Source organism: Anthonomus grandis, chromosome 1 (genome assembly GCF_022605725.1).
Source record: "Anthonomus grandis grandis chromosome 1, icAntGran1.3, whole genome shotgun sequence".
Lineage (NCBI taxonomy): Eukaryota > Metazoa > Arthropoda > Insecta > Coleoptera > Curculionidae > Anthonomus > Anthonomus grandis.
Window position 1 is genome coordinate 45,625,253 of NC_065546.1, and position 16,280 is coordinate 45,641,532.

Genomic DNA, 16,280 nt, shown 5'->3' on the forward strand with positions numbered 1-16,280 from the left:
AAATTTGGAAGCTTGGATTAATTTAAGGAGAAAAAGTGCCTTTTTGAGGAAAAATAATAACTTTCTGTGTATTTTTCAAACTTATATTTTATTAGATGAAATTTTCAACATTAAAATTTCATTATATAAATAATGACGACAAAATCCTCTTTTAAATTTAAGTTCGAAATATATAAACTAATTAAAATCCTCACACTCATTAAAATTACCCTATGTGTTAATGCCATATTTGGACTTCATTTTATCAATCTCCTCTTGCTTTTTGTCCAGGTCTGTCTTTCTGAATGCTTTATTTGCTTGGTAGTAAAGAACCACAAGGTACCTATTACACACATTAAAGCCTGACAAATGGTCACAGGCATTCTTTGCATCAAAAATGTCTTCATATACCACAAAAGCTGTTCCACGAGTCTCAGGGGTGTTCCCCACTCGTATTTGCCTTATAGCCCCATACTTTCCGAATATATCGTACATTTCTTCGCCGGTAATTTTATAGGGCAGATTACGAATGTAGAGAATTCGGTTTATTTCGGGGGGCAATCGAACCTACAAAAAAAATATGAGTCTGCTATTGCTAGGCTTATTTACACAACCAAATTTTACTTACATTGGACTTCCTTTGCATAGCCAACGCCATATTGTTAAAATGTTTATTTTTTTCAAAAAGGCGAAAGCTCTAAATTTTTGTCCTCCAATTTCTTTTAGATAGATAATTTGGTTATTACAATAGTAGTTCGATACTATAGGTATTCAACTTTCCAAGCATTGAAAACAAAACAAATATGTCCTAACCTTGAAATTGACAAGTGATGTAAGCATACTTTGACATTGACAAGTGACGGTATTTTGATGACGGAAGTCGTTAAGGCCCATATATTGAGGAACACATCAGTTCGCGCTCGTTCGCAAAAAAATCGCCCGAATATATTTAAGTCCGTTTTGATTACTGCGAATATACTAGTGCGCAATTATTTATAGAAACTTCTTTAATGTTCATCAGGAATCCCTTTACTTCTGGTTAAGTATGTAAGTATCCTAAATATTTTTAATTTTAAAGAGAGTAATGCTGTGACTGGCTGGAAAACTTGATTTAGTGAAGGGTAATGTTAGAATTATTGATTTATGTGAGTGTAGTAATACTTTGGTAGAATAAGATGGTTATCATCCCTCCTTAAAACTAGTTAATTTTGCCCTGAAAAAATGTATAAAGGGAAGACATTTGCCCAAGAGGAAATACAATAAACAAAAAAGTTACTGGCTTGGTAACACAAACTAATCAAAAATCAATTATCAAAAAAATATCCGTGCAGTCTCACCTTTACGTTCTTCACTGTATTTTTTGCAAATCTATTCGCTCTCTTGATAATTTATTCTGTTCTGCATTTTTATTTGGTTTGGATGTCTTAATTGTCTCATATACATTGATATTAAATAAATTAAAACTAATACTAAGAAATATGATGCTTCTCAACTCTAAAAAAATATCAAAAACTTGATATCAATATTTAATGTTGATTATTGTTTGTATAGCTTCCCTTTGACTTTGACATTAGCTTTCTTAGCGGTCTCCCGAGACCGCTAAGAAAACGCTTGAAGCGCCTTATGCGGTGACGTCACAACTTGTTCGCTCGAATGACATGTCTTAAAGACGCTTATAGGCGCTTACTCGCTAAAATACGGCTTTAAGTTCTCGTTGACGTTAGTGACAGATGACATATTATATGACAATTGAAAGGTGACAGTGCAGCTCGGTTGGGTCTTCGGTTGCTTGATGAATCTGTCATCTTTAGTTTTACAATACAAATTCCTATCTATTATATTAAAAATGCAAATAATTCGATTATTATAAATTATATTTTTAAATGACTGCTTTTTATACATTAATGGTGTACAGTTGTATCTTATTACACTATATTTTGTTCTATAACTCCTTACCGTGTTAAGAAAAAAGGGTTCAAATTAAGACCCTTCCCTTGGTTCATCCAGAGGATTCATAGTTTTTTAAAGACAAAAAACTACTTTTAGTTGTTAAATGGATCTAAAAGCCTTGTAAACAGTCAAGGGTGTTTAATTTATCAACTTATTACAGTGCTAGAGGATTTTATCGTTTAATTTTCGCCGGTATTATGTGCCTATGTGAAGGATAATGGCGGATTTTGTGGTCCTCTTGTATGTAAACAAATAACAAAAGAATAATATTAGGAATAACTGTTGTCCCTTTTAGATTGCAGACAAGCTAAAGTATCTTGAGAAGATAAAGAAAACAGTGTAATGGAACCAGTGTTGCAAAGGTTGGGAGATGTTACCATCCAAAGACTGGAAAAGCCAAAAGAGCCAGTAAAAAATCCACCTTCTACCAGTCAGAACACTTTAAAAGATTTGAAAGCAAAGGAAGAAAATGAAGACTCTGAACATTATAAGTAAGTTTATATTAATAACAATATAACTATAATAATATAATAATATACATAATAACATAATAACTATAATAGTTTCACTTAGTAATTTAAAATAGTAGACCGATTTAGTATTGTGGCATTTATGGCAAACAGTAATCAAAAAGGATCATGAAGAGAAAAACCTGTAAGGTATTTCATTGTATATCCTGTATAATAAACGATACCAACACTAAAGCTTTTAATAATGTAAAAAATTGTATAGTAGACTACAACTATTTTATCATGTTATTATTGCTATATAAATCAGCAATTCCGAAACTGCTGGATAAATATATATTTTTGTTTGCAAATAAAGAGAAACTATATGATAATTATAGGGGCTTTTAAGATCTAGAAAGAATTAATAAGAGACTGATAGAGATAAGCAGTTGGTCCATAAAATTTTTTTAACAGATCATAAGCTGGTTTCAATTTGTAAACCAACCAACCTCAATAAACACAAATGTCACAAACAAAGGTCGATCATCTACAAGTTTTAGTTTAAATTAAAAAGTGGAATTGTATGTACATCTTAAGTATTTGCAATGAAATAATAATTATAGGCTAGATACCTATATTTCCTTGGAACATGTTAACTCTATACAGGATTCGTACCAAACTCACTTTTAAGAAATATATTAATGAAGTTGTTAAATCTTCCTTGAAAACTCTAGGTTTCATGTTTAGATCAAGAGAAGAATTTGAAAGATTGGATTATCAGCTTAAATAATACATCCTAATTAAGTGTAAATTAATTTATGCAGCAATAGTGTGCTTCCTTAACTATAATCCCCAATATATGTGCAGAGCAGGTTTTTGAAATATCTGTGGTTCAAAATTGATAGAATATACCCTCCAAGGGAGTATGATCATAAGTTGCTTTCACAAAGATTTAATTTTTTATCTCTGAGGCATTACACTATTGTAAGCAGCTAGTTTTTTAAATTTAAACTATGCAACTATAAAATTCATCCACCTCATTTTTTAATGGATTTAAACTTTTTTGTTCCCTCTATATCTATACCAGAAAACACCTTCCCTCTTATTTAGAGAATAATAAATAAGTATATGTTTATTTGCCAATATGAAAATATCTAGAAATTACATCCAAATAAAAGGGCAATAAAATGGGTACTCACATAAGCTGCACTAATTTGCCACTTGTTTGTGAAATTCTTGAACAAGTCACATTTTGGTAGTAAAAGTAAAAAACATTTGGTAAAACAGTCACATTAGGGATTAGGACACTTTTCAATATTGTAGTCACATTTGAAAGTTTTTGGTCAAGTCCTTTATCTTTTGAAATCTTTTTCACTCTTTACTAGTAACACTAATACAATAAATAAGCCTAAAATTTTATTTAAAACTTTATAACTTTAATAACTCCATTGGAGATAATCCATAAAATACATTTTAAGAAATATTTCACCAATTTATGGAAAATTGATCTTTTTGTTTTTTGTATCCAATTTTTAAGATCATTTTTAAAACACTTATGTTTCATATTATCTTAAAGAAAGAGATTTAGGTAGTATATTCAAGAGCTTTGGTACAATATATTTAAAATGTGTTGACCGATAGCTTTTTTGCTTTTTGGAATTTTGTCATGTTCATTTTTCTTTTTTCTGGTGGTGTAGGGATGTGCTAGAGGAATTTTATTCTTTTTTACATTCATTAAAAGAGTAAATGAATATAACTGTCATATGTCCATTATTTTTGTTCCCTCATGAAGTAACTGAGTTGAAAATAACCGATCTTTCTCAAAAATAACTTTAATTATCCATTTTTGTACTGTATTTAGTTGTCTTAGTTGACAGTCCCTTACCCCACCCCACCCTACTGACTTTTAGAATATTGCCTGTTTTAAAAATGTTATTCATTATACAATAAATAATTATATTTTTTAGATATTATATAGGGATCATTCAATGCCTTTAGCACCCAGGTGTGATTGTGTCTAAACCTGGGGCGCAATTATTTTTCAAACCTTTTATATATTTTAATATTTCCTGCTAACAAAAATATTGAAGAATTACAATATGGTGTTGCTGATACATTTTTCTCTAGTAAAGTGATTTCTTCGGCAACATCCACCCTGGGAAAATATACATTGCAGTTCTTCTGAACTTCAGCAAATAGTATTCCATATTTTTTCAAATGTTCATCAATAAAATATGCCTAATCACAATTTAAGGGCAAACTATTTAAAAAAATTATCCTTCATAAAATAAGGAATCTTTAATCAAGTAATTTATTTAAGGAGTAGTAAATAATTTAAAAATTTTAAATATGTATATAAAAGCTTGTACTTCAACTGTGTTTTTGATTTCAAACATATAAATAACTTTCAAAGATAGCTAGGAATGTAAATATAACACATTGTAATATTTTCCTTATCTCTTAGTTCATCAGAAGAAGAAAGTGGAGAAGATTATGATGACCCAGATGATGAAAACATTTTCAATCATCCAGGTGGCCCCTCCCAACCTACTCCTACACCAAAACCACCTATTCAGAATCCATTACAAGATCTTAAAAGAAGCCTTCCATCAGTTCCACTGGGCCTAGGTCCAGAGATTACATTTAAGAAGTTCAAGGTGGATATCCCTGAAACTTCACCACAAAAGCCTGCAATTAAACCAGCGCAACAAATCCCAGCGCAAAATCCCGTTCGTTCACTTCAAAACTCCAGTGTTGCAGAGGAAAATGAGCCGAGTATCAGTGATGATGAAATGTCTTATTATGATTCTGAGCTGGAATCTGAGGGAGAGCTTCAAGATCTGGGATCAGACTTAGGACTGAATATGAGTATAGAAGATATGTTTAAAACCCAAAATCTACCTCAGGAGAAACCTAAAGGTTAGTAAATTCTTACTGATTTTCTAAATCTTTTGGTTCTAATATCTATTTATAGCTAAAGCATCAGCTCCAGCCCCAGCAACAAACCCCCCAAGTACTGAAAAAATACCCTCTTCAACTGCCAATGTGAGTACACTAAATAGCTTTTCCACCCAAGCACCAACAGCAGGACCGAATGCCCCAAGCAACGATGAAGAGCCAAACGACGACAATGATGAAAATAGTGACGAGGATGAGACGTCGTTTTTCGAAAAATTAGTGGAGCAAGCCGAAGTTCCTCCCGCGACGCCTTCCTCTGAAATCACCGTAAAAAGCGAGAGCCCTGACGAGGATTATGACGTGGACATTAAGGAGAAATTAAAAGAAATGGGAGAGATCACTTTTGCTTCTGTAAAAAAGGGCGATAAACCCAAGAATAATAGCGATCCTGCGTCGGAAAATGAAGTTGTAATAAGGAAAAAATCAGGTAATTTAAGCTAAAGCTAAGCTAGCTTAAAGAGTTATATTTCCAATTTTTTCGATTAAAATATAGGCGAGGAAGTAACTGTATTGAGCAAAGGAAATTTACGTCGCAATATCAGAGAAGTAATGGATGAAACGAAGTTAGACGAGGTCACTTTGGCGGCCCAAAGACAAGAAGCTGAAAGGTTGAAGAGGGTGCAAGAACAACAACGGATATTGAGGGAGTACCAAAGACAAGCCCAACAAGAGAGGATGCAACAAAGAGTCATGTCACTCTTACAGGGAAATAATTTTCCTCCAAAACCTGGTAAGATTTTTTTCTTATTTTTGGATTTTCTAGTCCTAAACACTAACGACAACATATAAATTCAGATCATTTAAAACTAGAGGTAAATATATAAAATTAAAAGAGAAACACATACATTGAAAGTCAAAAGTAAGTAACAAAGCTGTGACATACACACAACCAAACTTACAAGGAATCACTCAGTAATTTCAAAAAATAGAATTTAATTTGAAAAAAATGTCACTGAGGAGTAAAGAGAAGTTTTCCAAACAAAATTAATTACAAAAATAAGGAAAAATATTTGCAATTTTCTTAAAATAATAGAACATATAACAAAAGTGAAGGTTTCAGTCAAAATACATTTTCTGAAAATTTTATTCTTTTATATTGGCAAGCTCTAATCTTTTCTTTGATGTTATCCCATAAGTGCTCTATAGGATTAAGATCTGGTGAGAAAGAAGACCTCTTTCCAAAACTGAGAAACACCTTCTAGGAAACATTTTGTAACTTTCACCAGAACTAGCGAACTCAGCGAATTCTTTTTAAAATTAGAGGCGCTTTTATTTGAAATTCCATCGGCGGCTTACGTAGTTAACGCTTACAGGAGACTTTAATATCAACATTAATGATAAAAATTCTGTCTTTACTCTGCGCCTCGATCATCTAATGGGGGCATTTAATATACATATGCATGTAAAAGATTCTACTCGTATAACACAGTCAACAAGCTCCACTATTGACTATATTTGTTTTAATTTTCCAAGACTCCGTGGAGTGTACAGTCGCAAATTCTGCTTTATCAGACCATGAGTTTATACTATGTAAAATAGCAAATATACAAAAGGAATGTAGTGTATCTGCACAGCGATATGGTCGAATTTTTGGTATTAATAACTTTAATAAGTTTCGTCAACTTTCAGCTCTTGAGTCCTGGAATTCTATTTTCGATTTATCTTCCTTTCACACAAAAATTGTTAAGCTCTTTGATGCTTCCTTCCCAATGATTAAAATCAAACCGAAATCCAAACCTATAAAATCTTGGTTCACGAGGGGTCTGAAAGTATCTTCAAGAAATCTGAGATCTCTTCACACAATAACAAAGTTCACTGACTCTCCAGTTTTTCATAACTGTTTCAATTCTTACCGAGCCCTGTATCGTCGTTTGATAAGAATCTCTAAGCAAACTTACTACTCCAACCGTTTAAGTGGTCCATCTAACAAATATAAGGAGAGTTGGAAAATTATTAATGATATTCGTCACAATTGTGGTAAGCAGTCAAGACAATGCCCTGAAGTCTCTCCCAATGATTTTAAGAATTTTTTTTCTAATATTGCTCGACAACTTCAGCAAAATTTGAACCCTTCTGTGGATCCTCTTTCCTTTATGCCAGCCAATCATGTTCCAAATTCCTTCTTCTTTATACCTACAAACCTAAACGAACTCAAGGATATTCTGTATATTGAAAAAAATAAAAATTCAACTGGAGAAGACAACCTTTTAGCTAAGATTTTTCTCAACCTTCCAGAAACGGCGCTAAAGGCACTAGTTGACGCAATTAACCTTTCTTGTAGCAAGGGGATATTTCCATCTTGCCTAAAATCAGCTAAAGTTATCTCAATTCACAAGGGTCGAGCTCTTGATAATCCTTCCAACTTTCGTCCCATCTCTCTCTTGTCTACGCTATCAAAGGTAATCGAAAAACTGGTTAAAACTCGAATAATGTCCTTTTTAAAGTCCAAAAACATCCTCACCAGACTTCAATTTGGCTTCCGTGAAAATACCAGTACCAATGATGCCATGTTTAATTTTTTTCATGAACTTTACTCCCAGATAAATGCTGGTGGAGTTTCGGGGGCAGTTTTTTGTGATTTGTCGAAGGCTTTCGATTGTGTCTGCCACAGGATTCTGCTGCGGAAGCTTCATCATTATGGATTTCGGGAAGTTTCATCTTCTTGGTTTGCTTCCTATCTGCAAGATCGGCAACAACGAGTGCTTGTAGGATCTAAGTACTCTGATTACCATCCTATCACCTTGGGAATTCCTCAGGGTTCAGTTTTGGGGCCTATACTTTTTCTCCTATACATAAATGATCTTACCAATCTTAATGTACGGGGGAAATTTACTCTATTTGCCGATGATACCACACTTCTTTGGCACAGCCCAGACACAGATACTCTGCCAACTACATTAGCAACTGATCTTCAGGCAGTAAATCTCTGGTTTGAATCAAACTTGCTGTCACTAAATCCTCAAAAAACCAAATTATTGTGTTTTAAGCGTGCTCTAGACCACGTGCCTTTTTCTAATTCAGTAGTTCAGCAGTTTGATAATACAAAATTTTTGGGTATATTCAGATTTGAAGAATATATCCTTGGTACTTGCAAAAAGGTGTCTGCAGGTTGTTTTGCAGTCAGAGCGGCTCTCCTGGAGCTTGGCATGCAGTTTGAAAGATCTGTATATTTTTCATTAATCGAATCCCACCTTAGGTATGCCATTTGCTTCTGGGGTAATGCAGCTGCCTACCTTTTACAAAAATGCTGCTTGTTTTACAGAAGCGTGCTGTACGTTACATCTGTGGGGCTAAACCAAGAGATTGCTGTCGCCCATTATTTATTAGGCTGGGCATACACACTATCTTCTCCCTCTACATTCAGGAAGTGGTCTGCTTACTTTTTGCAAATCGCTTTAAATTTATAACCCCAAATCCAAGATACTTAACGCGTCAAGTGAACGATCTAAATCTTCCAATCCCCTCCTCCACATTAAGTAAAAAATTTATTGTTTTCTGATGTTTGTTTTGGAACTCGAGTGTGTATGGGGTGTAGTGGTTAAGTTTAGTGGTAGTAATTTAAGGTAGCTTTGTTTAGAACAATTTTTCTTTGTTAATAACAATAAAGCATGTTTTTTTTTAGCTCTCCAGGGCTTGACTACAGATTGCAAAAACTAAATCAATATACCCTTGACAATTCAGTCCAATACTTCTTTATTCAAAGAGACATTCAATATAAAACTTAAGTATAAACATAAAGTATATATATTGCACAGCTAAACGACTGGTAGTCAAAAATCAAAATACATTTTAATTTGGTAAATAATTTCATTTTCTTATTCATATAATGTAAAAGGTATAACATTTTCTATGTAGAATTATTAATAAGTAACAAACGCATTAAAAAAAAGACAAAACAACCAAATTTTTCAACAAACAAATAATTGACAAAAAATTTAAAATGAAAATTGCAATTACAATCAGAAGTTTAGATAATATTACAGTTCCTGAATTCCTCAAAGCTATAAGGTTCAAGTGGAGGTATATTATAGTTTATGGTGTGTGTTATAATTTTTGTGTAAATTTTCAAATATTTGAAATTTCTGTTGATTTTTTACAAGAAAAATAATACATTCAAAAATAGATAAAGTAGATATAAAGTATACACAGTTAACAAACTAATTTTTTTGAATTTTCCTCTCCAGAAAACTCTAATTGCTATATTTTGAATTGTTTGAATTGTTGTATTTTGTGTAAGAAAAATAACATTCAATATACTAGATTCACCCCAAAAAATTACCCCAATTCTTGCTAAAGATTGCAAACTTAAATGCTTTTTAGGAATTCGTATAGCAGAGATTAGATTTTTGTTTAGTTCTTGTATTTGTGTGTCTCAATTTAAGTTTTGACTTATGTGCATTCTCAGGAATTTTGTAGTGTCAATTAGAGTGATCTCACTAGCCTTTAACTCTATTGAGTCTAGGATACTACTTTGAAAGCTGAAATGTGGGAAAGCAGAAAAATTGTGTCTTATCGTGATTTAATGTGAGTTTATTTTTAACAAACCAACTCTTTGCTCTTGCTAGAGTCACTCACACATATCTTCAAAAGATATTAATATGAACAGCAACAAACCGTTTTCTGTGTGATAAATGTTATCTGATCCTGTGGTCCCTTTATCACCATACCTCTCCAGTTTTCCAAAAATATTGCATGATCTATAATATCAAAAGCTTTGGAAAGGTCCAAGAAGAGTCCCATTGCAGTGCTCTTTCCTTCCATTGCTAAGAAAATCTTTTTCAGAAAACCATAGACAGTGGTTTCCACGCTCTTTCCTTTTCTTTAGTCATGTTGAGTCTCGCTTATTAGCTTCTGACCATCAAAGAAATTTAACAAACTGAAACATAAATCTGAATCAAAGACTCTTCAGAACGAAGAAATCAGACTTATCCGTCTATAATTCTCCAGAAGAGTTGAATCTCCTTTTTTATGTAATGGAATTACTTGTCTAAGTCTTGACTTGTTAGAGTTTGTGGAATGGGAATTAAAGAAGTTCTTTCAGTACCTCCTTTTTCTTTTGGAATAGGTTTGATAGCGCGGAGTCTAGCCTTTGCAGAGCAATAATTCTTCTCTGGACTACCGATAACCACGATGCACGGTATTTTTTGAAACAGTAAAATCGACACTGCCAGGACAAATATTTTTATTTATTTTGTTTGTCTACCTCTTCTACTTCATCGCTTGAAACAAAAAAAATGTTTATCGAATGTTTCATTGTTGTACTGGCTAATTCTATTGAAGTTTGGTTGTGTGTATACAGGGTGTTCGGCAGAAAGGTGGCCAAACTTAAAGAAGTGATAGAGCAGCTCAAAACAATAAGAAATGTTCCTATAAAATTTTGTCAGAAAATGCTTTGTTAAAAAGATACAGGGTGGTTAAGTTTTACATTTTGCTAAATTTATCCCTCTGTATTTTAGAAGTTAAGCAATTTTGAGCAAAGTTCGTGAAAACTTATTCTTTATTTGATCCAAGAAAAACAATTTTTTAGAATTATTAATAAAGAATAATGTTTTTTTTAGAATTTCTAAAAACGATTTTCAGTGCTATCTAGAATTTGAAAGAAATGGCCTAAAAAATTAAATGTTTCTTCGGTAAAAAAAAACTAAATTTACTTTTGATATAAAAATAAATCAAAGCTTTGCTATACTTACATTTGAATATGCTCCAAAATGCTTATCTTCTAAAATACAGAGGGATAAATTTAGCAAAATGTAAAACTTAACCACCCTGTATCTTTTTAACAAAGCATTTTCTGACAAAATTTTATAGGAACATTTCTTATTGTTTTGAGCTGCTCTATCACTTCTTTAAGTTTGGCCACCTTTCTGCCGAACACCCTGTATACGTAAACAATTAAATTATAACATCTAAACGAGTCAATAAATAAAAAACCTAAATAGAAAATAAGATCATGTTCTATCCTTTTTTTTGTCACGGTTTAGGTGCGGCAAATCAAACAAGGATAGGCGACACCGTTCTAATGAAACTGCCCAACGGCCAAACCAAACCGATAACGAAAGTGCCGCGGCCCCCGTTCGATCCATTTCTCAAAATGCCGAAACCGGAATCGGCCCATTCGCGGTATCCGGGAATGCACGGACTACCGCCCATGGGTCCCATGGGAATGATGGGACCCATGGGGGCGCCCAGGGGTTATCCCAAACCGCACATGCCCAGGGGTAGAGGCATGGGGCATCTTCCGTCTTCGTTTAGGTTTTCCCCGATGCATAAACGGGGCCATCCGTTCATGCCTGCCAGGCCCCATCAAAGCGATAGCGATAGTGAGAGCGAGGAGAGGCGTAGGATGTTTTCGCCGGCGGGAAGGAGAGGAAGAAAAGGTAAGATTATAATATACAATATATTATGGTCATTTTTACAAATACATAATCCAATTTATAAAAGTTATCACATCATAAAAGTTATAATATTATAATATTTCTTTATTTGTTAATAACTGGATACCCCATTACCTAGGTTAACAATATAATAACAGCATTCTACAAGCTAACTTAAAGTTACTCAAGATAAGCATCATAAGTACTAATACAAAAACCCAAAACTAATCCTCTGTACTATAATAAAAACAATTCAAATTACAAAAATATGTAATATATAAACCAAGATATAAACTTGAAAGGTTCAAACATTAAAACTAAATAACAGAATTGACCAATTGCTTCTTAAATAAATTCACTGACAGGCCAGATACTTCAATGTTGCAATTATTTATGAGTTTGCAGTTACGATCTATGGAAGAATTTTGACCATAGCTAGTAGGGTGAAACGGAATACGGAAAGATTGTTATGCACCTCTTCTAATCCTAGCTGGTAAATCTAAGTTTATGCACTCCAACAAGCTGCCACAATCTATGTAACAATTAATTAGCTTATGTACGAATATTATAGCCTATAAAGAAACCCATCCTAAATGCGCAAAATCTTAAAAATGTATGCTGAACTCTTTCCACGGTCAAGTTGTGTACTGCCTGATAAGGTGACCAAACTAGCATATAGGAGGCATATTGAAGCTTAGAACGAACTAGCAAGCGATCGACACCCTTTACAGTATCCAATGAAAAATTCTTACAATGCCTGAGAACAAATACAAGCATTTTTGATGATTTAACTGTAATTTCGTTCAGATGTTCACTGAAAGATAGATTCTTTTGAAAAATGACCCCCAAATCTCTTACTTTGGTTACATATTTTAACTGTTCTCATCAATAAGATAGGAAGTAGTGTGTTTTCTGACCCTCTTATAAAAGCTAATAAAACAGCACTTTGACACATTCAGACTATCCCTACACCAATTGGCAAGTCTTCCTGCAAAAGTGTCTGATCCGCTTGACAGTGAATTGTTTTCATAATTTTAAAGGCATCAGCGAAAGCCAAAGCAAAACTGTGCTGAAAGCAAGTAAAGATAGTATTTGCAAAATAAATTAAAGAAAACAATCTTCTCCTTGAGGTAACCCTGAGGTAACAAAAATTGCATCAGATAAAAGAGAACCTATTTTCACCCTCTGCTGATGACCCATAATAAAACTTGCGATTTAATCGAGAGTAGCGGCACCAAAACTTAAATCAAACGATCGAAGACCTTTGAAAAATCTGTATAAAATGAGTCAACCTGTTTCTCCAAAGCTTTGACTAGCCTATTTTGATATAACAACAAATTTATGACTGTCCATCGACTAGAAAAAAAGCCATGCTCATGCATATTGACTAAATTTCGGAGCATCCACCTCACTTGATCACTTACCAAGCTATCAAAGAGTTTGGGAATAGAGGACTGAATGCAGACACCTCTGTAGTTTCTGACCTCACTCCTTTCCCCATTCTTAATAACAGGGATTACAAAACTATACTTCCATCTGTCAGGAAATACAGAAGTTTTCAATGACATCTTGAACAAAATGTGAAGAGGTTTAACAATTGTGCAAATACACTTTTTAAGATGCACATTTGGACTCAAAGTATATCTATTAGTCAAGCAACAAATCAACATATGAACATGGGTCCGGAAATGTTTCCTCAGAGAGCTAGAGCTCTTTGCAGATAACCTTTAAAAACTAGTTTAGGTCTTATAGCTTCGGAACTACTTTAGCTACCGCAACCAATTTTGGGACATATATTATTGTTAGTACGTTTATTCTTTTAAACCTACTAAATAAAAATAATTTTTAACCAGGGGTGTGGAAACCAGAGGGATATTTAGTAAATTTAACCCCATTTCTCTAAGACTTCAATTTCTGCTCTTTTGCATAAGAAAGGTGCTCTCAGCAAAAGTCGCTAAATATCACCGTTTCTGTAAAAATTGACCAAAAGTAAGTATCATAATTGTATTTTCAATTATGATAAGAATTTGTTTACGTTTAAAAAATTCTTTATTTCTTTTTTTTATTACACTCAAAATCATTTAAAAATGCCTTAAGTTAATTTATTACCAAATTAATCAAGTGCTACCTTAACTTTTTTATTTTGAAACTAACTTCTTACATTTTAAAATACCATTCTTGGTATGGTATTTTAAAATGTAAATATATGCGCTACTCCGCACTACGTATGCAGCCACTGTGCGTACATTTTTGGATTAAATCTTTCCCAATCGGTGGATAGGAAGGAGAGGACCCATCGAATGGCCTGCTAGGTTGCCTGACCTAACACCAATGGACTTTTTTTTTGTGGGGATACCTCAAATCGAAGGTATTTGTTAATAGGCCAAATAATCTAGACGACTTGAAAGAGAGAATTCGCAGAGAAGTGCACGCCATAACTCCGGAAATGATTGAACATGTGCAACGAGACATTGATCGCCTTGGATATTGTCAAGCCGTGAATGGCAACCATTTTGAACATTTAACTTAATTTTTGTTCTTTTCTTATTTGTTACATGAATCGGCTTTTTTTCGGTAACTGTTGACTTTAGGTATAGGACATGATGCATGAAACATACGTAGAATTCCACGCGAAATTCAAAAATGAAATAAAAAAAGGTGCTTTCATTTGAAAAAATGAAGTTGATGGTCGTAATTTATTTTACGACCATCAACGCGCATCAGCGCAACTTGAAATAAAAATCGACGGGTCCGAGCGTTTTTTTTCGAACACACCCCTGAATTTTAAATGAATTTAGACATAACTTTTGGGATGCACTGTATATCTTTGTTTCTTCTTAAGTACCCAAAGATTAACCCTAAGTTTTTACTAGTGCCCTGACGTTGTTCTTCATTTTCAATTTGTTGTTGGCACTAAAGAGCAATTTATTTACCTCTTAAAGGAAAGGCCCCAAACGAGCAATCAACAATCGAAGTTTCATCGGACGATGACTGCATAGTCGTATCTGAGTCCGAAGCCGATCAGAACGCCGAAGAGGAAGACGAACCGGATGATCCTAGCAACTCCGGGATGCATACCAACGACGAATTTAACCAACCGGACGAGCAGGGACGAGTTTTGGTCAACGTTGGACATCCAGATGACGAACCCGACGTGTTTGTAGCCCCGCAGATCGCGCGAATCATAAAACCTCACCAAATTGGCGGCGTGCGATTTTTGTATGATAACATCATCGAAACTGTGACTAAGTAAGTTTTTATATATTTTTTCGTCAATTTTTAGTTGAATTATTGAAGGTGTAATTTTCTGCATAATTGTGGCCAAAAACGATCAAATTTCCGAATAACTTTTGATTATTTTATATTTCTAACACGGGTGTTTTTATTTGTTTTTAAGGTTTGATCCTATGGCTGGTTTTGGCTGTATATTGGCCCACTCCATGGGACTAGGAAAAACCTTACAGATCGTCACTTTTTCCGATGTTTTCTTACGTTATACTCCGTGCAAAACGATTTTGTGCATTATGCCAATCAATACTTTGCAGAATTGGATGGCGGAGTTTAATATGTGGACACCCTCAGCCGAGGTAAATATGCAAAATCCGATTTAAACATTGAATGGCGAATAAACGTGAGTTCATTTTTTCACAAATGAAATACGGAACGATGTTTTCGCACAATACTTTCTTTAATAGCTAACTAGTTTCTGGGTCTACTGGTTACACCCCATCACAGGCCGTTTAAGGCTACAATAAAATAAAAGTGTATAATATTGATTATCTAAAATTCTAAAAAGTCTTCTTTATAAGTTCTTATAATTAAAACTATACATTTATAGATTAAAATACAAACTAGACGAATTAAAATACAAAGGCAATAACCTTGATTATGAAACGTTGTTTGATGTAGCATAAATTTTTTGAGTTTTTTAATTTCATTTGGTGACGACCGTTATTATTAAGATAATAATAATAATAGTTTATTTCAAATAATTTTCATCAATATAAAGTAAATGATTAATTAGATATATACAGTGAACGGCAAAAGTATGGAACAAATTCAATAAAAAATAAATGAGAGCGTGTTCGAAAAAATGTTCGCACACGTCAATTAATATTTTTGGTTGCGCATCTTTTTCAACAAAAATTTTGTATACATTTGTCTGATGTAGCCGTGGTCAATACCAACTATCTTTTTTTAAATGGAACACGCTGAATGTGATTACATTTTTGGATTCTACACAAACATTTTGATGTATCACATGCCATACTTTTATTCAACCGTTTCTAAGATACGCGGTTTTGAAAATTGCTGCTTTTATGAATTTAAAAGCCTCTCAAACTTATTCTACTAAAAATAGAAAAAAAAAAGCTATTTTCATTTTTCTATTCTTACTTTTTAATTCCCTTTTTCTGCAAACATAAAAAATATGATACGTGTCAAAAGAAATCAATGTACGTCAAATTATAAATGAAACTCAACGAATTAAATATTTGAATTATTTTATTTAGTGTTTTCAAAATGCTCACCATTCACTTCTTGGCAAAATGCTAGTCTATTTAAAAACGCA

The 16,280-nt window shown here is 33.3% G+C and overlaps 2 protein-coding genes across 3 annotated transcripts in view; one reads left to right on the forward strand and one right to left on the reverse strand.

The window, feature by feature from the left end:
- Positions 1 to 69: 69 nt before the first annotated feature.
- Positions 70 to 798, reverse strand: LOC126737103 (splicing factor 3B subunit 6). Its single transcript, XM_050441821.1, has 2 exons — positions 608 to 798; positions 70 to 546 (listed from the first exon to the last, which is right to left on the reverse strand). The coding sequence occupies exons 1-2, from the start codon at positions 635 to 637 to the stop codon at positions 211 to 213; spliced, it is 366 nt and encodes a 121-aa protein (XP_050297778.1). The 5' UTR covers positions 638 to 798; the 3' UTR covers positions 70 to 210.
- Positions 799 to 1,764: 966 nt separating this feature from the next.
- LOC126740238 (uncharacterized) overlaps positions 1,765 to 16,280 on the forward strand; it is a 77,735-nt gene continuing 63,219 nt past the window's right edge. For both annotated transcript variants that reach the window (XM_050446211.1, XM_050446288.1), the window contains exons 1-8: positions 1,765 to 2,169; positions 2,225 to 2,420; positions 4,843 to 5,297; positions 5,353 to 5,763; positions 5,830 to 6,066; positions 11,318 to 11,713; positions 14,653 to 14,959; positions 15,108 to 15,297. In XM_050446211.1, the coding sequence (XP_050302168.1) occupies positions 2,272 to 2,420; positions 4,843 to 5,297; positions 5,353 to 5,763; positions 5,830 to 6,066; positions 11,318 to 11,713; positions 14,653 to 14,959; positions 15,108 to 15,297 (2,145 nt within the window). In that variant the 5' untranslated portion in view covers positions 1,765 to 2,169; positions 2,225 to 2,271. The remainder of the gene's footprint in view (positions 2,170 to 2,224; positions 2,421 to 4,842; positions 5,298 to 5,352; positions 5,764 to 5,829; positions 6,067 to 11,317; positions 11,714 to 14,652; positions 14,960 to 15,107; positions 15,298 to 16,280) is intronic.

Excerpts from the sequence above, each read along its gene's own strand:
- LOC126737103 (XM_050441821.1), bottom strand. The coding sequence starts at position 637 with ATGGCGTTGGCTATGCAAAGGAAGTCCAAT. Across the intron at positions 547-607 it reads CTATGCAAAGGAAGTCCAAT|GTTCGATTGCCCCCCGAAAT; the intron begins GTAAGTAAAATT and ends TTTTTTTTGTAG.